This window comes from Halichoeres trimaculatus, unplaced genomic scaffold (genome assembly GCF_033239565.1).
Source record: "Halichoeres trimaculatus isolate MK-OKI-2021-1 unplaced genomic scaffold, fHalTri1.1 fHalTri1_scaffold_23, whole genome shotgun sequence".
Taxonomy (NCBI): domain Eukaryota; kingdom Metazoa; phylum Chordata; class Actinopteri; order Labriformes; family Labridae; genus Halichoeres; species Halichoeres trimaculatus.
In genome coordinates, this window is record NW_027437201.1 from 2,096,553 (window position 1) to 2,122,166 (window position 25,614).

A 25,614-nucleotide genomic window follows, 5' to 3' on the forward strand; every position below is an offset into this window, starting at 1 on the left:
ACTCAATTTTTTATTTTCTATTAAATTTCCAGTAATGCTTTATGTTAAGGTCCTGTAATAAGTATTAATAAGACCTTTGTAAGTAAGATGCTTATTAACATTATTATTTGTTTATAAGACTATATAACTGCTTAGTAAGTGTTTAATAAGGTCATTGTAATAGTTAATACAAGACAGCTTAATCTATAAGCTTTTTGGAACCCAACCCTCTTTGTTTTTTGTCTTCTGCTTTTGTCTCTCATGAGCCCTACCCCGGCCCTTCCCCTAAACCTAACCATTCAGGGCCCCATGCCTAAACCTAACCTGTGGGGCCTCACGCCGAACCCTTACAATGATCTTATTAAACACTTATTAAGCAGTTATATAGTCTTATAAACAAATAATAATGTGAATAAGCATCTTATAAGTACTTACAAAGGTCTTATTAATGCTTATTACAGGACCGTAATATAAAGCGGTACCAAATTTGCTCTTCTGAACGGAAAGTCCAAATACCAAAACACCCATTAAACCCTACAAAGGTCAGAGATGAACTGTTCCAGGTTGTAAAACAGGGACTATTACCCAAAACTGAAAAATGAAGGCATTTTTCAGGGAACAAGAGTTGAGTCGACAACATAAAAGCTTTTCTCCAGAAATACGGTTTGATGAAGTCTTGAAAGTTGTTGTACCCAGTTTTTACTTAGACCCCCTCAGCCTGCTTTAAAGTAGACCAGGAACACGCCGTGGTACCCCACACTGTGAGCATCGTTTAAGCAGTACTGTACTGCAAAAATGGTTCAGAAAATGTAAATAACAATGGAAGAGGGACAGACCATCACAATGCTTCTCTACAGAAGTGTACAACACATCTGTCAACAATCACCATCTATGTCTCTGCAACGGAGAAATTGCAGAGAAGCTCAAGGTGTCAGAGAGTTCGCTTTCCTTCACCATCACTCAGAAACTCTGACAGGAAGAGATCTGACTGAGCCAAAGCCCCGAGGGAACCAGAAGACAAGTTTCTGAGGGTTACCACCATGTGAGACAGTGGTGTTAGTGAGCAAGTCTCAGTCCTAACTGTGAAGAGAAGACTTCAAGTCACAGGTCTGACAGGTCGCCAATACATTGGGGAAAGAAAATTGAAGAAATATGCTGAAAACAGGAAGGAGGAATGGGTGGAATGGGCTGATGAATCAAATTCTAAAATATCTGGTTCATCAAGTAGGGTTTTTTGTACAGGATAGGATGATTCCTCAGAGTGTGACACCATCTGCCAAGCATGGAAGAGGAAGCGTGATGGTCTGGGGCTGTTTTTCTGGGTTCTCGATTAAAAATTGATTGCATGATTTCTTTTTTCTCTCCAATGTTTATTTGTTCTATGCTATCATTTCAGAATATAAAGTGACATTAAACTGCATCATTTTTACAATGAAATGGAAAATACTGGGGTGTTCTAAAACCTTTGACTGATAGTGATACATGTATATATATGTATATATTTATTTGTGTGTGTGTGTGTGTGTCACAGTGGTCTTTAGTGAGGAGCAGATTGACAAGCTGCAGCAGAGTTAAAGCTCATTGGATGTTGTTCTCTTTAACAGCAGTTCAGGGATCAGACCTGCGTCTTTAAACCAAAGAACACGTCCCTCTAAATTCTTCTTATAACATGTTTTTTTTCCTGCGGTGATGACTGTGCCATGTGTCAGAGACTTTCACAATGCCTTTTGTCTTAGCACCCATAGCTAGTTCATCGTAAGCCTCTTCCTCGTGCTCTTTAGCCACTTGTTTTCTCGATCTCACACACAAGATATCGGAGGAATCAGGACGGAGAGTCTACAACAAAGGACAAGCAGTGATTCAAAGTGTTTCTTCTGTGTGAGGAATGAATTTCTGCTCTTTGACTCCAACGCCAACCCCACGTTTCCAGAGCCTCTCCACGTCTCCGAGGGGATTCAGCAGTAAGCTGAGTCTCTAATGGGTCCGGTTGTGGCAGACATTTTGTTGGATCTTTGATGTGGAGCTGTGATCTGGGAGGCCTGTAACCACCTTCAACCGTCTCTTTGTTTTTGAGTCCAACTCTGAGAGGCATCAGTGGGTGGTGAAAGGGTTCTCAGAAGGATTTTTGTGTCTCATTCTGAATATGCTGACCGGATTATGAGGGGACTATTGTCTTCTCCCATCTCCGTGAAACACAAGATGGACAACTCCCTCCCTAACCTCCCACCTCACTCCAAGCAGCAGCATCTGGATATTTTTTCCTCTATTTAGCAAAAGGGATTGATATAGATTACAGAAATATAAGTAAGCACTGTATATCAGGTGCATATTTGTCACACATCCAGGTAATGACTAGGCGGTAAGACGGTGGTGCAGGTGTGGGCCGGACAGTCAGTTTTCAGCCTTATCCAGTTTCATCCTGGGATGAAACTCAGGTTTTCACATTGACTAAAAAAAGAAAAGGAAGTATATTAGATGACAGGCTTAATACTGGTGTATAAAGTTACACAGAGGACTGAACTTAAATGTGTGTGCAGTTTCTCTCCTAGTCATTGATTGAATCAGTTTATCTCTTGGGTTAGTGCATACTAAACAAGCTGCATGTTGTGAGTGAATAAGCTAAAAATGACTGAACTGTGATGTGTGATAAAACAAACTGTCCTGTACAGTAAAGCCAAAGACAAATGTTTCCCCTTCTCTTTAGAACTTCTGTTATCAGGGTTCATTTATTCAGCAGGTACAACAAACGTGTGTTTGTGATCAGGTCAGCTCCTCACACTCTGACATTCACATTATATAAGAACACACATTGTTCAGGGACAATGACTGGACATTTTTTACTAGCAAACAAAGCAAGGCATACAACAGACAGACTCTACACACAGTCCACACTACAGATACACTCACAGCAGTCTGGGCATGCAGTTGGTTACAGCTTGAGGCCAATTGTGCAAATAGAGAAACATGTCAGTAAATGTAGCTTTTACTGGTGCAAATGTGATGAATATGTTCTGATGTTTGTGCAGCGTTAACATAGTTCCTGAAGGCTAAAGTGCCACAGTGTATAAAGACTTGTGCAGGCTTTGGAGCTGGTGGAAAATAGTTCAAAACAAGGATGTTAATAATATCAGGGGTTACAGTCAGACTGTGCTAACACAGCTACATGCCATGTTGGGGTTGTTTAAACAGGGACAGGAGGAGGTTTTTGGGCCAAACAAGAAGAGTTCAGGAGGACGAGCTGTGCACAGCTACACAGAAGGTAGAAAGGAGAGGTTTAAGTTTCAAAGGTCAGATTTGGGACACTCACTGGCCAGGTTGACGATGCAGGCGATGATGATGACCGTCCCTCCCACTAGTGACACCATGGAGAGCATCTTGGCAACACGTCCGAGACGCACAGCTCCGTCGAGGTTCCCCTGCTCAAGACTGTTTTTGGACTGGAGCAGAAGATAAGATCATTAAAACATTAGCGTGAAGGCAGGTTTTCTTTTTTCCAAGTTGACATTAAAATTCACCAAAAGTACAGATTCTTTGATAACATGAGGTGACACAGGCCAGAAAAATTTAAAGACTCAGCAGAGATTCATTGCACTGTGTTCACCTTACTCATTAAGTAATTATCTTTATAGTTCATTGTATCATAGTTCATTATACTGTTCATTTCTCATTACATGTACATAGTTCTGTTTACATCTGTTTTCATTTTTTTGGCCTAACCACTATCCACTGATATTTCTCTTTATGTCCTTTTGCATTTTGTTTCAAGTTCAGTTTAAGTGTTTAGTGGTTCTGAAATTGAAACTTTATATTTATATTTGACAATTTTATTTGAAATTTTATACTTATACTTAAAACATTTATTTGAAATTTAATATTTATATTTGACATTTTTATTTGAAATTTTATATCTATACTTGACGCTTTGTATCTTTATATACCAGAAGTCTGCAACAGGAGGTCTGTGGCCCCTAGAGCAGTGGTTCCCAACCTTTTCCAACTCAGGGCCCTTTTTTAAGTCTCGGACATTTTCGCGTCCCACCTCCAACTGGTTAATACATAAAAGCATACCACAAGTTAAAACCTTTATAGATGAATTATCAATTTAACACAAACATAGTTTAGCCTTATCTAATGGCACAGTTTACAGTCAGCTCTATCTTTTTATCTGGGCTTAAAAAAGTATTTTAAATTCATTAGACAGGCTGATGCACAGTAATATATAATACATTTTATTCTAAAATCATACACTGGGTTATGATATTTATACAACCATAGTTACTCATGGTTCAAGTAGTGAGTCAAGACAAATGGTAATAATTTGTATGTTTGCTGCTGCTCTCATTGTGCCCCCCCAGTCTGAAAGTCTAGACACTCCCCTGCACAGAGGTACAGTGTGGTATGAAGGTTTTCAGGTCTGATCTCTGAAAGCTGGAGGAAAACTCCTCTGCTGATTTTAAAGAATGAGAGGAAATCAGCAAAACTATAACTTCTGTCCCAAAGAGAGCAGAAAGGTGACTCCTGGATGAGCGGGAGAAGGAATAGCGATCAGCTGCTGTGTAATAGCATAAGCACCACACTGATCATCATCACAGGCTCCACTAACTGATCAGGATGAAGTTTAAAGCAAATATAAACCACAGAGTGACAGGGGCACTTCTGCTTGCGCTAACTCTATACACAGAAAACATGCATCTGTAAACACTGATGAATGATCAGGGTCAGCATGGACTTGTTTTTTCTCCAGTAACCGTGCATCTTGTGCGCATCGGAGCGGGACTCCGCTGTGCGTGATGCTGAGAGCTGAGAACTGTGAACGCCAAATACCCACCAGAGCTCTGTCTTTTATTATTTTAGACCGTGATATGATCCAACCACACAGAGAGATGATTCACTTCTGAAAGATAAGTGTTTTATTTCGGGCAGCGTCAAAAAATGTTTGTGGCATTCTTAATGTTTTAGTTGCATACAAGAGCCATGTGTATTGTAATTTACGTCTGAAACATCGGAAAAAGAAAAGATCATAATTCAGAAGGCATGGCGGCTTTTACTTTGTCGTGGCGATGTGCCACGATCCTATACATGTAGCAGAAACCCAGCCATACGATGCGTTCTGAGAGCACTTTATTTCAAATAAAGATTGAACATGAAGGACTGAACTGAATACAAAAGAAACGTCACACAGTCACTAACACATCATCTATTACATGTTGCAACGTTTTTATTTTTACATAATTACATCCCCATAAAAATCAAACTATTTTGAATAAGCTTTGGCGGCCCACTTGCAGTTCCTTCACGGCCCACAGGTTGGGAACATAGACTGTATAAAACATGGACGTAGTCTCGCCGGCGTCACCCATCTGTTTCTGAAATGGAAAATGAAGCGCATTGGGTATAGCGGCCATATTGGTAGTGGCAAGGGCTTCGCCTACAGCCATAGGGCGCCGGCCGTCACCTGACCCTCAGCTGTGTCTCTTATTGGGGGTGCTCGCGAGCTTAATATCATCTGAACGGCCGCGTTAGGAAAAAATTCACCCCCCGTGCAGTGGGAGCCGGTAGTAAAATTAGCGACTCAGACAGGAGACGTTTTGTGAACCAGGCTGTAAATAGGTTAATTTCTGCTTTGAAAATGCCTTTTTTTGGCTTGGTGTGTATGTGACTTCCGCTACCTCCGGAGCCAGCCTCAAGCAAACACTGGAGAAACAGCAGATTTTAGCACTTCCGCATTGTCTCATATTCTCAGACCAGAGGCTGCCGCTTGGTTGGGAATCACTGCTGTTGGCAAAGTTCCTGCCACTACCAATTTGGCCGCTATAGCCGATGTGCTTCATTTTTTGTTTCAGAAACAGACGGGTGATGTTGGGGAGACTACGTCCATGTTTTTTACAGACTGTGGTAGAGGTGTAGGAATTTTCTTTTTAATGAAATATAACATTTTACAGGAATAAACCTGCTGAATTGTTACCTATGGGCCTCTATTTACGTGTGTTAGTGTCTGTGTCTGCTCTTCTGATAGCCTAGTTTTAGGCTAAAATAACAAGTTGATTCTCATAAATACTTGACTTTTTTCTCATAAATTTATACTTGTAAATTTGTGACTTTGCTCTCGTAAATTTATAAATTTACTCTTGTCAATTTATTTTTTAAATGGATAAACATTCATCCATTTTTTTTACCTTCCTAAAAGCATTTTTTAAATGATTGTTCTATTCAAATTTGAAAAACAACAACACAGACTGTCCCTTTACCTTGGCACACTGTGAGGTCAGAGTGGTGATGTCACAGAGTGGTGATGTCATAGAGAGCCTTGTATGAACTAACCTCAGAACCTCAGATCAGAATCCTCATTCCACTTACTCGAGCAAGAGACAGAGCCACATTTGCAGATCACAGCATCCAAAAGCATTTCTACAATGGAAACTGTTCAAGGAACGAGAAAAAATGCCAGAAAAGGCAGAAACAAGACTCAGAACAACGTCGTCTCCTACCCAACGACTCAGACATCCTACGCTGGGGCAAGACCCATCGACCTTGTTGAGGAGGAGTTAGACGAGTACTACTTTGAGAGCAGGATCTCAAAGAAAAAGAAGAATAAAAGGCAAGGAGAGGTCAACCTGGCATCATCCTTTCCGTTCCTCCTCAGGGATTACACTCAGGAGGAACTGGAAGCAGAGGGGTGCCGAAAATGGACAGGAGACTCTGCAGCGCCACCAACACCAACGCCTGCAGGGTCTAACCCACAGCCTCAAAGCAAGCCTGAACCCCAACCTGGACCCCAGCAAGGACCCAAGCCAGCACCACAGCCTGTACCACAGCCTGGTCAACCAACAAAACAACCACAGCCAGCAGAAACTCACAAAAAAACTGTTTCTGCTTTGTCTTTCAGTGCAGTGGTTTCTGGCAAACAAAAGGTGACTGAAAAGAAACCTTTGACCCAGCCGGACATCAAACACCAGGAGCCCAAACAGGCTGTGTTACAGATCCCTGAGCAGGAGTTTCACAGCCTCATCAGCAAAAGGGACCAGGTCTCAAAAGTTGAGGAGGAAAAGTTGGTTCTGTTTCAGGAGGTAGAGCAGCTTAAACAGCAGCTCAAAAATCACGAAGCCTCAACGAGAGAAGCAAGCAGTGAGGTGAAAAAACTCAAAGAAAGTCTTGAGGCTGAGAAGCAGAGGTGCAGAGAAACTGAAAACAGCCTGGCCCTGCAAACAGAGGAGACCAACAAGGCCAAAGCTTATCTGTCCCAGGTTGTGGGAAACATACAAACCAACGCACAGCTGTGGGCACAAGAGAGGTTTTTCCTCTGTGGAGAAATCCATCGGCTTCATGCCTTTCTGCAGCAGACACAGTCAGCCGAGTCCAGGTCCAGTCTTCCTGAGGAGGCTCAGACTGAAACCGTCTCAGAGCCAGAACAGATCACGGCTCCAGAAGATCAGTCCACAAATAAAAACATCCAGCTGGAAGAGGAGAGGTCCCATCATGAGACGCAGAAGGAGGAAACCGGTGAACTGAAGGCTGCCCTGCACCAGGCCCAAGAAGACCTGGAAAATGCGAAGAAACAGCTGGAGGATGAAAGATCACAGCGCCGATCAGAACAAGAGGAAACCTCCATGCTTAAAGCCTCTTTGAGCCAGGCCCAAGAAGACCTGGAAAATCAGAAGCAGCAGCTGGAGGATGAAAGATCACAGCGCCGATCAGAACAAGTGGAAACCTCCAAGCTAAAAGCCTCTTTGAGCCAGGCTCTGGAGCATCTGGATGTTCAGAGGCAGCTGGTTGAAAAGGAAAGATCCCATCGGCGGTCAGAGCAGGAGGAGACCAGTGGATTGAAGGCTTCCCTGCATCAGGCCCAAGAGGAGCTGAAGAATCAGAGGCAGCGGTCGGAGGAGGAAAGATCTGGTCTCCTGGAACAACAGAGGGAGACCACCTCCAGGATGACGGCTGCTCTGAAACAAGCCAAGGCTGAAACAAACAGCCTGAGGCTCCAGTGGGAGAAAGAAAGATTTCATCTCCTGGAAAATCAGATTGAGGAGATGAAGATGATCCAGGCCACACAGAACCAGGCACAAGAGAACATGGACAGACTCCAGCGTCTGTGGGATCAGGAAAGATCACATCTCCTGTCTGCACAAGAATCAGAAGCTGACAGGATGAAGAGCACCCTCTGCCAGGCCAGAGAGGACCTAGAGACCTACAGACACCAGTGGGAAGAGGAAAGATCAAGCCTCACTGCAAAACACAGAGAGGACACCCACAGGATGTCAGAAGAGCTCAGACAGGTCAAGGTGGAGCTGACGACCCAGAAGTCCCAGTGGGAAATCGTCAGGTCACAGCTCCTCGCAGAGCAGAGTGAGACCTGCAGGTTGAAGGCCTCTCTTGAACAAGTAGAAGAAGATCTGGCGCTACAGCAGGACCAGTGGCAGCAAGAGAAGGCCACTCTCCTGGAGTCTGTCAACAACACCCAGCAGACTCTTGTAGGGGAGGAAGAAGTAAGACCAGCAACCTCTGTGATGGACACTCTTGCAGTCCTTAATGGTCAAATAGAGGAGGTGGCCCAAAGAAAACCAAAGAAATCCTTGAGGAAAAGGTTCCTGGGCCTATTCAGAAGAAACAGAGGAACCTCTAGTGATGGCCAGTGACCTCCTCACACGAGACCAGTCGGCCCCTCTGAACCCCCTTTGAAACCCCCTATGTTCCCCCATTGTTCCTCCTTTAACTTTGTTTGTTGTAATGCCTGTGTTTCATTGAGTGTAAACACTTGATCAGTCACAGAAAACATTACAATAATTCTCATTCCCTTTAAATGCTTGTAAATGTGTTATTAAATGTGTTTGTAAATGTGTGTTCAGCAAAAAAAAAAAAAAAAATTCAAAAATACAAAAATACAAAAAAACAAAACAATATTTCTGCTTCAAAATCTGTTTTTTAACATTGCAGAGTCTGCAACGTAACAAATGATGTTAAAGCATTGTTGATCTTTTAATTGTTTATGTTGTATTTCTTGATGTGATTGTTATGTATACCGGTGTGTGTGTGTGTGTGTGTGTGTGTGTGTGTGTGTGTGTGTGTGTGTGTGTGTGTGTGTGTGTGTGTGTGTGTGTGTGTGTGTGTGTGGTTGAGGATGCTTTAAAAGAGCCATGTCCTTATGAATCTGTCTTTCAAACAGAATAACAGCATTACCAGAATGATCTGTATGGTTTAGAAATGCACTGATGAAGATACTGAATATCACTTTTTCTAAACAAGGTTCATCAGAAATGGTTCATTTATTCATTCATCCATTTAAACATTTATTTATTCCTGAACAAAGACATTGAGGTTTCACTTGTTTTCAGTGTTGTTGAAAGTATTGATGTGACGTGTAGGAAACATTTCAGTGGATCATTTTTAAGAGCAGCTAAAGGTGATGTGATATATAAACAGCAGGGTTAAAAGTCCTTGTTTACTGAAATTAAATATTACATTTTTTTTCCTCTAGGCCTCCATACAGCTGCTAAATATGAAGACAGAGATTAATTTCAATGAACTATTTAACTTTTGGTGTGACATCAAAAAAGCTCCTGTCTCTTTAAGACCCCCTGCTCCACCACCACCTTCCATCTGATTGGCCAGCCCTCCGAAAGCCTGTTGTGTGCAGAAAGACCTTGGTGTTTGAGATCTGCTCTTCAATGTGTCATGAACCAGTTAGGAGATCCTTATGCCTGATGATGACATCATCATTTCAGCAAATCTTGAAATTATTTAATCAAATTTCTCATGCTATAGAGGGTATGTGGAGGTACTGCAGGAGGTCTGTGACATGCTTTTTATTTGGGCAAATTTTTTCTTGTTTCCATTTTTTTTCACAAATATTCAATATTATATATGTTAATGTCTTTAAACACACATTGATTAATACATGGAGGGCAAAAATGTTATCTTTAAATCAGAAAGGCTTGTGTTTAATATAAAAATGTCAACTTGAATAGCTTGTACACTTGACTGTCAGTAATTGATATGGTGGCATCAGTTGGTAAGGTATGTTTATGAACAGTGGCAAAGGCACCCTCCGTACCTCACAAATCTTACAAATGAAAATATAAATGTAAAAGATATAAATGTAAAAGTCTGTGTATTATCTAGATAGTTTAGTACTGAATTCCCAATAACAAGGTTTGTACATGGTACCAGGTCCAATTTATTATAAAACACAATTTATTGTGTATATATATTGGGGTGGGGGGCTAACTCTCCATCATAAAGGAGGTCCTTGTTCTACAAAACGATGAAGAGCCCTGATTTAGGTTACATATTTGATTTTAATTATTTTTGCACTGTTAGTAGTTTCCCTTTGTTAATTTCCTGCTCTGTGTTCCTTGAACACACTCTGACAAATACATTTTTTTTAATTGATTTGAATTGAATTGATACGAGACCTAGGTTGTTTCCGAAATCACTGGCTGTTTTCCAAACCGCCTACTACACTAGCAGTCCTACTACTCTGGCTGATATTCAGTCTGTAGTAGTCATTATGCAAAAACTTGCTAAATCTGCAGTATGCCAAAAATCCATGGACGTCCTACTGATCCAGGAAAATTTCTCAGTATGCAACAAACCAGTCCACCTGGCATACTGTTTCCCACAATGCACGGCGGTAACAATGTTTGTCTATGCAGGTGTCAGGTTTTGGTGAATTACCGCCATGTACTGGAATGAGTCAGCATGATGACTACAATACAACAACACTAACGTTAGACCGTCTGTGAGATAGAAGTGAAGTCATGAGAAAAAAACAAGTGAATCTTGTTACTTCCAGTTATAAAAGAGGCGTTTTCTCCTACTAAATCATTAAAACCCATATAAAACACTGATTCACTTTTTTAAACCACATGTAGATTATATAGAAGAGGTTTTTCCATCAGCTGTAAAAATAAAAATCCCTTCCAGATTTATTTTCAGTGAACAAAATAACTTAAGGTGTTAGATTAAAAATCAAATATGATGATTCTGCTGTAACATGACTAACAAAATAACTAAAATTTCAAGATCTACTCATAGTTTGTGGAGTACATTCATAATACAGGCAATAAAACCCATCACCTTTAGCTCAGCTTTCTGAAACTCAAACCAGAGTAGTATGCTACACAACACACCCAACAGAACAAACAAACTGCAGACTATATCCCCTACTCCCTACTCACTATATAGTGAATAAGATATAGTGGACTCTATCGTCCACTCACTCAGAAAAACTAAAACAACATTTCGGGCACTACTCACTCACTCGCCAGCCGCTGACAGTGATCACGTGGCCATTTTGTTCCATCATCCCACGTAACCCTGTAGCAGAGCTGTCTCACATAATTCAAAAATATTTCCTCCAGATTGTAACGCTAATCCTGCCCCAATATCAGCCATGAACAGAGACTGAACAGAGGCTCAGTCCTGGACCCTGTGGAGGTGGAGGCTGACTGGGCTGGAGAGTGGAGGAGGAGTGGTGGACGGGATGTCGTCATCTAATTTCTTATGGACATTTTTGCACTTTCTATACTCTTTCTTACTTTTGTTTTCTTGAATGCTGCGGTAACTCCTGAATTTCCCCTCGGGGATAAATAAAGTATTTTCTATTCTATTCTATTCTATTCTATGAGTACCAGACATCTATTCAAAAGAAAATTATCTAAAGAAATAAAACTCTTCCTGCTGGCCAACTTCTCACTGCCAAACTTTTCAGTGGAGTTTTAACTTAGCAACTTAGCAACTTAGCAACTTAGCAACTTAGCGATGATTTCTGATTAATGACTCAGCAAAGATGTCACATTAGACCTCCACATTAGAAAAGTTCACTAAAGATTGCCTGTTAGGTAAACCGATCATTTGAAGAAATAAAAACAGGTCTGTCAGCAGAATGAACAATGGTTCTTACCATGATTGAGTAGACGAAGCCAACGATGTTGATGGGCCATACGGGGCAGAAGCAGGCCAGCACAGACAGGAGAAGGTAGTCTTTCACTTTGGTGCGGTCCAGAGGTGGGTTGGTGGCAATGCTGGAGTGGCGAGAAAGAGACGGCCTTGGCGAGAAGGCGGTGTAGCCTATGGAGCTTGCCCTGCTCCCCTTCCTGGTCTTGCCATGATGGGGGTAAGAGATGGAGTGCTGTCTTCTTGGAGGGGAGGAGATGACTGGAGAGGTGCTCTCTGCAGGTGTTTGGTGGATCCCATTACCTGCACATGAGGGACACAAAGGTGAGCTGACCGTGCTGATGTACGACCCCTCCACAACCAGCCCACATCCACCCAAAGAGCCAAACTCAGTCACTTACTGTTCTTCAGCTTCTCGTTGATCACGATGACCAGCTCTCCTTTAGATTTGCTGCGGGTGGGTCTTGTGCTGGCAGGGCTACTGTGGATGAGCTGTTCACTTCCGATGGGCTGGCACTGCACCGAGGCAGAGGCTTGGCCCGACAGAGAGGCCTCTTGGTCCATCAGAGATGGCTGCACCTCCCCTGGCCAAATGGCAGTACTTGGCATCATGTTCACGGCCATGCTGACAGCAAAATCAAGCCCCTGTTTGTGGTCCTGTCCTGTGTGCGCTGTCTGTGGATACACCTGGGGGCCAGAAGAGAGGTTCAGCCTTCTTAGACAGAGGGGGCTCCTTCCAGACAGATGGGGATCTGTATCTGAATTACTGTGATGGGAATGAGTGTTGAAAGGGAGGGGATCCTGTAGATTATTTTGGAAAAGGGATGTATCGCTGAAATTTAGGGATTATTTTTCTACTGTTTTACTCTGTAAATTCAAGTTTCATCAATTTCTGGTTGAAAATGTTAAGAGTATCAAATGATTCCATCAGAAGCATTTATTTTGTATGTGCAACCATAGATTGTGTATGGACATAGTATCTGTGATGTCACACATTTGTTTCTGATACAGCGTTTTAAAGCCAATCATTGGCTGTGGCCATGTTAGAAATGCTGACTCAAGATATAGGTCTCATCCCTTACAGATGTAGCCTGTCTCACAGGTCTTGATATTGTCTAAACTGCTGATTCATAAAAAGAGTTACCTGCTGTACAGTGTACACCATTTGAGCCATTCAGATCAAAAAGGTTTTTTTTTTTGAAGCAGGCTGTAAGTAGGGCTGCACTATATGGCCTAAAACCAATATCTTGATCTTTTTAAGCTATCGTGATATTATGATGCACAATGTATACTTCAATATTCTGATTTCTCCATGAAATCACTATATAAATTTTACATTTAACACTTTCATGCATACAATGACACCAGTACTATTCATTCATACATCTCACGTCCAACAGCCTGCCTTCCTACATTTACAACCTGATCACTCAGAGATGTGTTGATTCCTATGGTTTGCACTCAAACAACCTCTTGTTGCTTTCAGTTCCATTTGCCCGCACAGAACAGGGTAAAAGGGCATTTGTATACTCTGCTCCTTCTGCATGGAACATGTTGCAAAAAGACTGGAAATTAACTGATCTTGTTTCTATAAATGCATTTAAATCCAGACTGAGACCACTTGAGACAGCCTCCTAAAATTGTACCTGTTTTTCATAATATTAATTTTGATTGTAAATTGCCATAATTTTACTGTGTAACTTTGCTGCCTCTCGGCCAGAACTCCCTTGAAAAAGAGGTTCTTAATCTCAATAGGACCTTCCTGGTTAAATCAAGGTTAAGTAAATGAATAAATAAATAAAAAATACACAGAGCATGTTCGATATATCCCCCACCTCCAGGCATAAGTATGTTTAATAATGGTGTAAGAATCCATTTTTTGGCTTGGCATGTAAGCAGTTTTCATTCTTTCTGCGGACAGCATTGATCGGGACTTTGAGGTACTGCAGTTTTACGCACTTCCATATGGACTTCATTTCTCATGGCCGGGGGGTTACCACTAGTGTAGCGTATCACAAATTACATATTTGTAGGACACACCCCTCAAAATAAAAAAACGAAACAAACAAAAAATACTAAGCCTGAAGACAAAGGGATCCCTTTGAGCTGTCCAAGCCACAGAGGTTTTGATATTTGAAATGATCTTGCTTTGATCTCTAAAAAGAGTTAGCCATTATCATACTGAAATACCCTAAAACAAGAAGGGATGCACTGATCCGATCCTGCTATCGGCCCGATCCAGCCCCTAAAAAACTGGATCTAGTATCAGTGGGAAAGGACTCTGTCTGAACTTGACACTAAGGCTAAACTGTGATTTGGTCTACATGGTACACAATTTTACAATTAAATAGTCATTTCTGTACATTCTAAAGCATTTCTAGACCAAACTGCTGTTTTAACACTTATAGTTTAAATAAATATCAACTTCAGTCATTCCATTTAAACACATTTTTTGGCTTATGCTCAAAACATTACCAGTCTGATCCCACAGTAGGGAATGCAGGTCATTATTTACCACTGGTGTCAGATCAGTATCGGTCGATACCCAAAGCCCAGATTTCGGTATCGGTATCAGGACAAGAAAAGTTGGATCGGTAAATCCCTAATTGTAAAAGTGAAAAGTGAAGAATGAAGCTGAAGGAAAATTATTTCTTGCACTGCACAGTCTGTGACTTATGCAGTCATGTGCTCTTAAAGTTAAAAAAAACAACAACCTAGTTTTTGATCAAATGTATAAAACAGAGCAGGATCATTACAGCTGTTTTTTTACAATAATGTCTAACTGTTGTAACAAAGAAGTTAAAAATGACATCAGTAAGAATATCAAGTTTGTCAACCTTGCTTTGACACATCTTCTTTGAAAAACAAATCTTTGAATATTAACCTCCAGTGACTTTAGGGATATATTTGTGCACATTCTTTAAAGGATTTAGTAAATTTTTACTTGTCATTTCCCAGTTTTAAAACAGAAATATTATCTATATCTTTCAGTGTTGGTCTGATGTCTTGTGTTTTAGACTACAAATACTAGAAAAAAAAAATATGTCCAGCTTATAAGAACCCAGCAAAACACTGAAAAATTGGAGATGTATGCCTGGAGTACCTAAAAAGAGACCATCCAGCTCTTACATACTGCCAGTTTAAGGCAGAATGGTGATACTTGGTTAGCAGTGTGTAACGCCGGTGTTTTTTCCAAGTCAAGATAGAAGGAAAATGGAGGGTCACACTGTCTCCAGCACTCATTTCATGTTGTCTCTAAATAATTCAAAGTTTTGATCCAGGCACACTTTGACTTCAGAAGCGGTTTATCAGGAGAAAAAAAGCTTATGTCATCTTAAAAACTTAACACACTGACTTATGGTAAATAAAGGGAAATAAAGGCTTGATCCACAGTGAGACGGGCCTTCATTGTGTTTACTGCACAGATTAAAATAGAGCAGCCAGCTATATGGTGAGAACAAAAAGCAGGTCACAATGACACCAGGAGCACAAAGGCATGGCAGGTGGAGGCAGCTCCTTGGAAGCGATGGTTTCTATGCAGGTGTGTACATAAGATCATTTCATCATGTGTACACAAACTAAAACTGACATACGCTGGCTGCTTGTTTTGCTGAAGACAAAGAGTAAAAAGGGATAGGACAGACAAAGGATGATGACAAAGGGAAAAATCCTCGGGCAGGAAACTGACGAGGAGCATTAATGAGCCTGCTGCTGCTGAGGATCTGAATTCAGAGGATGAAGCCTACACACACACATTTCCATGAATTTGTTTTCCATAAACTATGAGAACAACGCTACAAGACGATGATACATCTCCATTTACTGTGATACACGACGGTGTGACGGGGTTAAACCATTAACCATAGTTACCTTTTTAATCCCGCGCTTGTCTTAAACCCGAAGCATCCCTGAATTTGGCATCGTGGAAACGTCTCTTCATAAAAACATTGACCATCACACCTCTTCTCCACTGCCTCGGTGTTATCAGAAACCTCCGCCGCTGGTCGAAAATCCGTCAAATTCCCGTTGTTTTGGCGCAAGATAGCGGGATGTTTTTAGCGCCGTGTTCCAGTGCAGTGTGCCAGGAAGGATGGATGGATGAAGGGGGAGGCTCCTGGATGTCAGGCTGGATCAGAGAGGAGGGGTGTGTGTGAAATGGAAAGTGAAATCCAGAAGGGTACGTGATGTGAGAGGAGGGGGGAGGAGACCCTGGTCTGTGGCATCCTCTCCTACATCCGATCCACAACATGCTGATGAATATTTATCATGTTCTGCTGCTGGAGACTCAAGACCTCTAACTGTCTATCATGGCAAAACTGTGTTTTCAAATTGGTAAAAACGTCCCTCATGTTAAATCTCTGGGACGATTCAGGGCAGTGTCATATTAGCCAGAAGAGAAACAGACTCATAGATTGATGTATGACCCAGAAATAAACACTCAAACATTGAATGACATTCAGAATTTATTAAAAAGAAAAGGTACGCCACCAACTGGTGTACAGCTGTATCTACAAAAACACCATGAATCCAAGAATAAAAGGACAAAGGTTTCAGAGCTATAATATATACACATTACACAGAGATGGTTAAAAAAATATAAAATATCTTATTTCCCCATGGCACTCACAATGTTTGCCTGTAAGAGAAAAAAAAACAGAAATCACATTTTAAAAATCAAAACAGTTTCATTAATCTCCATCGTTATTTGTAGGGGTACAGTGCAGCAATTAGCTACTGTCAGAGCTAACAATTTTTTTATCCTGATAAAAAGGCAAGATATGCGTTACCCAAAACAGTTTTTGTGTGTACATAATGTTACGCACGAGTCTGGGGCTATGGACCTAAGATGGAGATCAGTGGCTGATCTCCAAAGTTGTTGATTTAACAGCTTCCAAATATAAACAGCAATGACCCGTTTCTGTAGCCAGTACATAGCAGGTGGAGACCACAGCTTCACTGGTGCTAATTAGGAATGGGTACTTTTCACATCTGAAACAATACAGTACCGATGCCTGGTACCTGGCAATCGGTAATAGTACTCAACAGTACCAATTTTCAGTACTTTTTTGTGTTTATGTGGTAAAAAATATCAATTCTTTTAATAATAAAATGTTGTTTTTTCAATTTAACATATTTATTCTTTAATATATAAACTTGCAGTCCTGTGTTCATGTCCAGCATTGAAAATTGCCTATTTTTCCACTCCCTCACAGTCACAAGGATGCATTCAGGTATCTAAACATGGTACCTTTTGATTTTACGGGAATCAGTACTCCGTACTTTTGACGGATTTGGTCGGTACCTATAAAAGTACCTAATTCAGTGCCCATCTCTAGTGCTAAATGTAAACATTACATACTGAGAAACTGGTGGCTAAATGTACACGGCAAAACTTTTGTCATAAACCACTGTTTTGGGCTCATGTCAGCACTAGATGAAAAGTCAGGGGCCTGCTCAGAATATAACAATTCACTTTTTCAAGGTCTAACATCTTTGCATCAAAACCATCACCAAAAAAAGGACGTCACTCGCTCAGCTCAAATGGAGGACACTACTAAAACTGCTCCCCCAGGTGGCTGGATGCAGTATACATTAAAACTCAATCCCCTAGTCATTCCAGATGGGCTGTGGTCAAACTTTGAAAATTAAAAACACCTGGTAGAAATGTTTCTCACATTTGTTTATTGTGGTGATACTAAGAGATTATTTGGCTGTACTGTGTTCCAGTCCTCTTTGTTTTAAAGTTTTTTCATTAGTTATTAGAGGTTAAAAACTGGGTTTTGTCACAATTGATAATGTTTGACAGTGGAGATGTTGATACGCACAGTGCATCAAAAAACTAGTACACATTGCAGGAGCTAATGAACGGAGCGCCAAAACTTCAAAACCTTTACTATTTTTCTATGTACATATATTTATTGGCGCGGTTTAAGTCAAAAAGATTTAAGTCGAGGACCTCCTGTGTGTGTGTGTGTGTGTGTATATCTATATATCTATATATATACATATATATAGATATATATATAGATAGATAGATAGATAGACAGATAGATATAGATATATAAATATAGATATAGATATACTTATGGTCTTTACTGGGCAGACTCCAGCTGCACAATTGCAGTGCATGTGGCGGGGAGTTATGGCCTCATACCGTACAATGGTTAAATGTAGAGCCATGCTGTCCACTCTAAATATAGTGTATGATCAAACAAAAGGTATAATTTAATTGGATCAGCATAGTTGAACCTACCTTCATGAAGGAGGAAAATCTCTTCTCTGTCATGCCCTCGACCTTTTCCAGATCTTCCAACTGCAAAATACCAAATAATTCATTAAGGTAACATGAGCAGGAAAAACACTTGTTTACAAAATGTCAGAGTTTAAAAAAATCCTTTTCAAAAAGGTTTCTGTAGTAAGAAATTTTTAGTAGACTCTACCTAATTTTCTCCACCAACCTTTGTGAATTGACCGTGAATCTCCCTCCAGCCCAGGATGAGCTTTGCCTTCTTGTCACCAATCTGCTGCAGACCTTTTAGGTCTTTGAGGGAGCCAGTGTTAAGAACCTGCAGGATTTTCTGTCTCGACTGGTCCAGCAGAGATCTGTCAAGCTGGGACTCCCAGCCATGCTGCATGTTTTCTTTACCGTCCGGAGCCTGGGGGCAGGAAATCTACATTAACGTTCTGTCAAACTACATTTTAATTTCCATTTTGACTTGATCATTAAGTTCCAATTTTGTGTCACATCTCCATTGCTCTTAATGGTCTTAAAAGGAGGCTAACTGTGTCATAACAAATCTGAGATGTTGCAGCTCCCCTCTAGTCCAACAGTAAACTAGAGCTAATGCGTAATGTCAGCCTGTTTGCAAAGCTTGCAACTCTGCAGATGTGTCAGGCTTGTACGGCATGGATGCTGACCTCAACCTGGTCTGAAAGCTTCCTCTCCTTCTTCTTGACGCAGACGGATTGTTTCCTGACGACTGCAAGCTGCTGCAACGGCTGGAGCTGGGACACTGGTGGTTACAAAATCACAAAAACAAAGGATGATATTAATATTGAATCTGAAAGCAGAAAAATAGTATCACTATTAAGGGCAGTTATTTAACATGACTGAATGGTGAGTGACTAGTCTTCAGGGAGATTTAGACCACAGGAGAACACTTCACCAAAGGTGAAGTAAGAGGCCGTTTACACAACAACGGTTTTGGGGTGAAACGCAAAAGTTTTGTTGCGTTTCAGCCTCGCGTTTACACGGAAACAGTGTTTTATCCGACCTTAAACGCAAACTTTTGAAAACGGCCTCTAGAGTGTAATATTTCTGAAACACTCCCGACACAGTTGCTGTGTAAACAGTAAGCCGGCGTTTTCAGTGGAAACGCTGACGTCACACTCTGCCTCGCGCACGCATACAACAGAACAACAGTATCGTTGTTACGATCGTCGTGAACTACCGTGTTGTGCTTGTGCTGCTCAATCTGCTGACTGTCTTTCAACAAAATGTGCATCTTTTACTCCACTTTTTAGCTTAGTATTCCCCAATACACCAGATGATTGGCTCAACTCTACTTCAGTGTAGATCTCCCAAAAGCGGCTTCTGGACAAGACATAACACCACCTACTGGCCTGGCATGCTTACTACAGCGTTTTCAGTCCATCAGCGTTTCTGTGTAAACACTGATTTTTTTCACTGCGTTTTCACCGCATTTTAGCTTTTTCAGATGAAACGTTGTCGTGTAAACGGGGCCTAAGACTTCTTTATACCGACCCAAACAAAAGTTCCCGGTGTCTGATCTGGTCTAACAGTCAGTATTGTGATTTCTTCAACTCCATAAGTTCATGTTGCTCAAACAGTTAAATTTTAAAAACTGTGAAAAATATTTAAAGTTAAATCATATATTAATAGCTGAAAAATGTGTGAACATTTTAAGGCAAAAATGAAGTCCGTGAGTGGAAGTATGCTGAAGTTTTAGAGTCCCAAAGGTAAAAGAGTTTTAGGTTGAAGAAAAGCTGAATTTCAATTCATTTTAATGGGAAAAAAATGTCAAAAAAAAGTGAAAAAGTCAAATAGTTTTATAGATGTGATGTCACAGCACACTTGTCCTAAACAAGCTGAATAGATTAAAAGAATAGAAAAAAATGTAGGGAGGGATAAGAAACAGAAGAATTGAGTCTAAGAAGAACCATATATTCAATTCCTGTATCAGCATTTTAACAGAATCATCTCTGTTTATTCCCCTTTGAACTGACCTTGCAAAGGTTGGACCACAGCCCGTTGCTTATTTGGTTTTGTTGCAGTGGACTGTTTTTTCTGTGGAGGAGCTGTGGCATTCTTGAAGGCAGACTCCAGAGGGGCATTAGACACATCCCCTCCAAGGCGACCCAACAGCCCGGCTTTGGTTTCAAACTCTTTCTGCTTCTCTCTAAGCTCCTGCCAAAACAAAAACAGCAGTATTGCTGGCTATCAAATATCCCTGAGAAAGAACAGTCGATCAGTGGAAAGATCCAACAGCATCAGCACATATAGAGGGGGCTGAAGTTTAACCAGGGGTTCAGACACCCAGGTGGGAAAGCTTCAGCTGTTGTGTTGGTGAGTGTCATCACCTGGATCTCCTTGCGATACTGGGCCACATCTTTCAGCATGCTGAGTCTGTCTTTTTCTTGGCAGCTCATCATCAGTTTTTCCAGAGCTATTAGTCTGTCCATTACTGATGGGTCTGATGAACTAAGAAAGACAAACACAAAAAAATCTTAGATACAAAGGAAGGTGGTTTCTTGATTGGGGTTTTTAAAGTGTAGCCAGAAGTCATTGGAAAGCCTGAACAATTATAACAGTTGATAAGATTCAAGGCTCAGGTACACCTTTACACCTGATAACAGATGGCCCAAACAAAAAACACCTGTGCTTGCATCTCTCTCCAAAAAAGCTCCCACTGGGCACAGCAGCTGCAGCCAATCAGAGCACTGGAGAGGGATGCTCTGGGGCCACGGCCTGTTTGAGGCGCAGCTGTATGGAGCAGATCTGATGTGTTAGCTTGAGGCAGATGACACACATCACTGTTGCTGAGTCTGATGAACAGGCTTAAAGTGTGTGTGTGTGTGTGTGTGTGTGTGTGTGTGTGTAATAGTAACCTGTGGATATGTGCAGAGGGTGAGGAACCATCTTGTTCTGTTTTTCTCTCCTCTTTTTGTCTCTTCTTGTGTGGCTCGATGCCAGACCCCCGTGCCTTGTGGTCCTCTCTGGCTCGCTTCACTGGAGATGAGGGCGGAAAGGAAATTAACAGTTTAGTATTCAGCGCAGTCAGGCAACACTGTTTCTAGGGGCTCTCTAGAGCGTAAAGCTATCAGTTGAAGACAGCAGAGCATCTGGTCAAGGCTGCAATGCAGTACCCAGGTTATAGTGTGAGCAAGACTGGGTTTGGGAGAGTACTTAAGATAAGAATTAGAAAAAAAAAATCATAAAAGTTAATTTCAGAAGTTTTCACAACAACCATTATTCCCAGACACAGCCACATGCTTACACTTCAAAATAATGTGACACTGGCACCTCCTATTGTTGCTTGATCAAACATTGTGGGAGTCTATTTTACGCTGATGTTTTTTTCTTTACCTAACAGTTCACAAAATAAAAACTGTTTGACTCACCTGGCAGCACAGGTACCGCCACGGTTTCACGGGTAAAGGGCTTGTTCACTATAAGCTTGGATTTGGCTGCAAAGTTCAGTGCACTGAAGGTATCAAAGTAATATTTGTACTCAGGCGCGATGTTGGTTATCATGACTGAGTGCGCTGAGCCGCCCAAAGAGTCTTGTAGCAACCTTGTTAGTTTACTGTCTCTGTATGGCACACGGGTGGCGGTGCCAGAGTTCAGAGAGTCCACCACTTTGCTAAGTGTGAAGAGAGACAGGTTGATGGCCCCGCTCTCCTTAAGACGGATGCCTTGGTTGCCAGTGCGACGGTTATCCTCCGACCCGGCAAGGTCCACCAAGTACAGCTTTCCTGTCTGTTGTCTGTGGGGCAGGGCGTGTTGAGTCCGCACAACCTGGGTTATTGAAGGAATATAGATTTGAAGAAAGGATGGCACTTTACGGCATCATCAGGCATCAAAATTCAAGACTTGAGAAATACAAAGAACAGAAAACACCAGTTTGTTTCTCCCCAAGAATAGTCCCAGAAAGCCCACAGCTGCAAGCAAGGGAACAACCAGAGAGAATTGATTTTAGCACCAGCTACCAAATCCTGGCCTACTGCTCAGAGGCCACGACCTGTTTAAGATGCTGTCTGACTCACACCAGGTATCATGCATGGAAAGGCTACTTCATGGATCACACCACAGACTGTCAGTACAAACAACTTGGACATGAAGCTCTACTCAGACCTTGATGAGGAGGATAGCGTGGCTGCGGCTGGAGCGTTGGTTCAGTTTGGTAGACGCTGTGGTACGATTGAGGCTAGCAGGGATAAAATGTTTGTCAAAATCTGAGAAGGTGGAGATGGTCGTGTGGGTGAGACCAGGTAAGACGATGTTTTTGTCCTTGTCCTCTCTGATGGGTAAATCCTGGGAGCCCGGTGACAGGAGATCCAGCACCTGAGAGATGATAGAGGAAACATTAGTGGCTTGTGTCACTGAGATGGATAAAAGAAGTTGTCACAATGAAAAAATGTATGAAGCTTTGAGAAGGTCACTGAAATCCCAAGCAGCTGAGTTTAAGAACTGTGTAGAGAAAATTTGTCAAACTGTGCTCATGGTTTAACGTTTAAAAAAAGGAAACTAGAGGTTTAGATGATCTGATCTGCATTATTTTAAGCAATAGATATACTTTGAAAAGACTTGGTATCAGTTACAGTACAATCATCAAATTACCACATACACTTCAAAGAATCAACTTCTTCACAGAGCTCATCTGTAGCAGATATACAGCTCTGTTGGCGCTCTATTCGCGGACAAATTAACATTGCAACTGACATTCTCACACTGGTGCTATTTCACTACATTTTAATTAGCGTTGAGAGCAACACATTACATAAGTAACACAATTACAGTAATGCATTACTTTTTGCTCTAAAGCAGTAATGCCTTATGAATAATATTTTGGTAATATACTCAGTATAAATCTCAGTTATACGTGTTACAGTGCATTTTCAGCTGAGAAGAGTTGGTTTATAAGAATTCCCCAACCTCCCAACTCTGCAAGATATTTTAACAACAGAGAAAAGCCCAGTGAATAAGAGTGTATCTAAGCTTTTCTGTGCAAACAGCGCACTGCTCTCTCTGCTGGTCACTCAGGTTTGCCCCGGTGAGACAGAGGAAGAGAAGCGCTATGGGGACTTGATTCACTGCAGATGATAAAAATACTAAGTATTATGATTTTTGTTTAACAATTCTAAAAACTGATTCTCTTTTTTATGTTTTTGTTTTTTTTCTTGAATTTAAATCTTTCATTTTAATCTTTGTTTTATCTGGGTTTAGAAAAAAGTTGAGATGTCAGACCCCCAGATAAATTTTAAAAAGTGACTCATATTTTATGCATTTTTTTTAGAAAAATACGTCACCTAATATAGTCTGTAGACATCATCATTATCATTCAACTTTTTCATATTGTCTGATGTTAATAAAAATTAAAGTTAACATCACTAAAATCAGATCCACTGTAATGGAATCAGCATCCCAACAATTGTAAAAGAATCCGATCAGCAGAAAAGCTGAAAATAATGAAGGAAATACAAGGTAACTATTTCATTGTTTTAATACGGTACTATTGTTTTGTCATTGTAGTTCGTAATAAAAACTTTTCAATTTGCCTGAGATCCTGTTTTGTTTTGTTCTCTCATAAAAGCCCTGTTTTTGTTAATCAAAATCGACCAACTTGAGGCAATATCACAAATTATTACGTGATCATGAAGTTTCAAGTAAAAAGTATCGTTATTGGTATCAGCATCGATATCACTGATGCTAGCCCTGTATTGACTTAGTATTGGCTCATACCAAAATTCCCAGTATAGAAGTACCAAATCTCAGAGACAGTTAAATTGTAATGTAACTAATTACTTTCAAATGACAGTAACTAAATACTTATATATAATGTATCAATTTTTGAAGTAACTTGTCCAACATTAACTTTAATACTACTCTACTTTAAGAGAAGTAAAAAAAGAAGAAGCAGATAATACATCAAACTAAAATCCAAAGACAGCCAGTCAACCTTACCTTCTCGTTGTATATTTCTAAATAAGACATTCCAATGCTGTAGTCCCATCCTCCACTCTCTTCTTTAGCTTTGACCAAATTGAAGACCTCACACACGGCCCGGGGAATCACGCCTGGCTGCTCTGGGGTACCCAACATGGTGTGTGTCTTACCTGTGAGAGAGAACGCAGTGATTAAGTTATCTATATACAACACAGTAATATATAGTATTTCAAATCAAAGATTTTAAAATTGAACAGCTAAGACAAGCTATTACAAAATGAGATTCCACTGTTGATTTTTATGCCAATATGACAAGTATCAACGGAAGAAGGAGACTTGTCAACTCTATCAACCATCCCCTTTGCACCAGGTAAACAAAGGACAATGTGACAAAGACAATACAGCAGGTCCATACCAGCTCCTGTTGGTCCATAGGCAAAGACACTGGCATTCTGTCCAGACAGTATGTGAGGCAGGATAGGCTTCACTGATGAGCGGAAAACCTCCTGCTGCGTTGTTTGCTCCCCGTGGAAAGCATCAAAACTAAAAGAACACACACAGCGTTTCATGTTTGGAGGGAAAAACTCACAACATAACGGGTATAAAATGAGTCCAGTGATAGTCACTCTGTGGATACTGGGATACTGACTGGTATTTGACGGATTCTGTAGCGTTCCTCCAGTTAACTATCTCCAGGTTCTGGGAGTCAAGGCCTCTTACGCACGGTCCCTCGTCTTTCTCATCTTGTTTGCTCATGTAGGGCCTCAGACGAACCGCCACCCGAACTCTGGATGTCTTCTTGTTTCCTCCATCAGATACCGCTACGCGCTGGGCCATGTTAGAGCCCTTCAAATACAAAGATCAAACAAACCCGAAGTTAGAACAGTGGGAACGTAAATGGTCATATAGAAAACAAGACAATGCATTTAAGGGCATTTTTTCGTAAACAAACACGAAAGCTATATGGTAGGTTTTTTGGTTATTAACTTCGGCTCTGAAAAGCTAAGGCTAATAACAAGCTAGCATACAACCGACCACGTAATCTTTCCAACGGCGTAAAGCTGCTCGGAGCGTTTAAAGTCAGTTGCGTATAAAAACTCAATATGATCTTCTGAATTTTACCAGGGTTATCGCAGAACTTGAAATCTCGACTTGTAGAAAAAAGTTATTTTATCCCCAGAGTTGCTTTAGCAACATTGCAGACGACGACTTTTAACAATGGCGACAGCGCCTCTCCGACCAACCGCACATTTTCAAATGAGGAGCGCTTAAACCGGAAACGAGCAGTAACCAATCCGAAGCTCTGGCGCCTGTTTGACGTCTGCAACCCTCGTTGATTATATACACTCATGTATTTAAATTTGAGAAGTAATTTGCAGTTCAAACATATATAGGCTACATTTTATTAGTAGTCCTTAGCAAATTTGACAAGGTAAAACATGGTCAATGGATTTTGATCGTGCATCTAGGTATTCGTGCGCTTGCGCTACGAACAGGAAGTCATGCAAAAAGTAGATCTCTACTACACACGTATTAATCCCTGCCGGTTTAGCGCT

The 25,614-nt window shown here is 41.0% G+C and overlaps 2 protein-coding genes across 3 annotated transcripts; both read right to left on the reverse strand.

The window, feature by feature from the left end:
* Window positions 1-206: 206 nt before the first annotated feature.
* prrt2 (proline-rich transmembrane protein 2) lies at window positions 207-16,230 on the reverse strand. The gene is made up of 5 exons (XM_074662585.1): window positions 15,742-16,230; window positions 12,273-12,558; window positions 11,879-12,174; window positions 3,287-3,416; window positions 207-2,427 (listed from the first exon to the last, which is right to left on the reverse strand). The coding sequence occupies exons 2-5, from the start codon at window positions 12,493-12,495 to the stop codon at window positions 2,411-2,413; spliced, it is 666 nt and encodes a 221-aa protein (XP_074518686.1). The 5' UTR covers window positions 12,496-12,558; window positions 15,742-16,230; the 3' UTR covers window positions 207-2,410.
* Window positions 16,231-16,321: 91 nt separating this feature from the next.
* kif22 (kinesin family member 22) lies at window positions 16,322-25,375 on the reverse strand. Of its 2 annotated transcripts, none has more exons than XM_074662837.1 (13): window positions 25,094-25,375; window positions 24,708-24,904; window positions 24,474-24,601; window positions 24,077-24,228; window positions 22,247-22,456; window positions 21,514-21,910; window positions 21,001-21,121; window positions 20,473-20,593; window positions 20,119-20,299; window positions 18,790-18,884; window positions 18,330-18,527; window positions 18,125-18,184; window positions 16,322-16,507 (listed from the first exon to the last, which is right to left on the reverse strand). In XM_074662837.1, the coding sequence occupies exons 2-13, from the start codon at window positions 24,893-24,895 to the stop codon at window positions 16,478-16,480; spliced, it is 1,881 nt and encodes a 626-aa protein (XP_074518938.1). In that variant the 5' UTR covers window positions 24,896-24,904; window positions 25,094-25,375; the 3' UTR covers window positions 16,322-16,477. The 2 variants fall into 2 exon arrangements, with proteins under 2 accessions (XP_074518938.1, XP_074518937.1); XM_074662836.1 differs by having other exon boundaries at window positions 25,181-25,373.
* Between the last annotated feature and the right edge of the window lie 239 nt (window positions 25,376-25,614).

Coding starts and splice junctions, on each gene's coding strand:
- prrt2 (XM_074662585.1), bottom strand. CDS start 12,495: ATGGCCGTGAACATGATGCCAAGTACTGCCATTTGGCCAGGGGAGGTG. Junction 12,175..12,272: donor CAACGAGAAGCTGAAGAACA/GTAAGTGACTGA, acceptor CCTCATGTGCAG/GTAATGGGATCCACCAAACA. Junction 3,417..11,878: donor GCTTCGTCTACTCAATCATG/GTAAGAACCATT, acceptor CTTCTGCTCCAG/TCCAAAAACAGTCTTGAGCA.
- kif22 (XM_074662837.1), bottom strand. CDS start 24,895: ATGGCCCAGCGCGTAGCGGTATCTGATGGAGGAAACAAGAAGACATCC. Junction 21,122..21,513: donor GGCGGTACCTGTGCTGCCAG/GTGAGTCAAACA, acceptor CCTCATCTCCAG/TGAAGCGAGCCAGAGAGGAC. Junction 18,185..18,329: donor TTCACGGTCAATTCACAAAG/GTTGGTGGAGAA, acceptor GGTATTTTGCAG/TTGGAAGATCTGGAAAAGGT.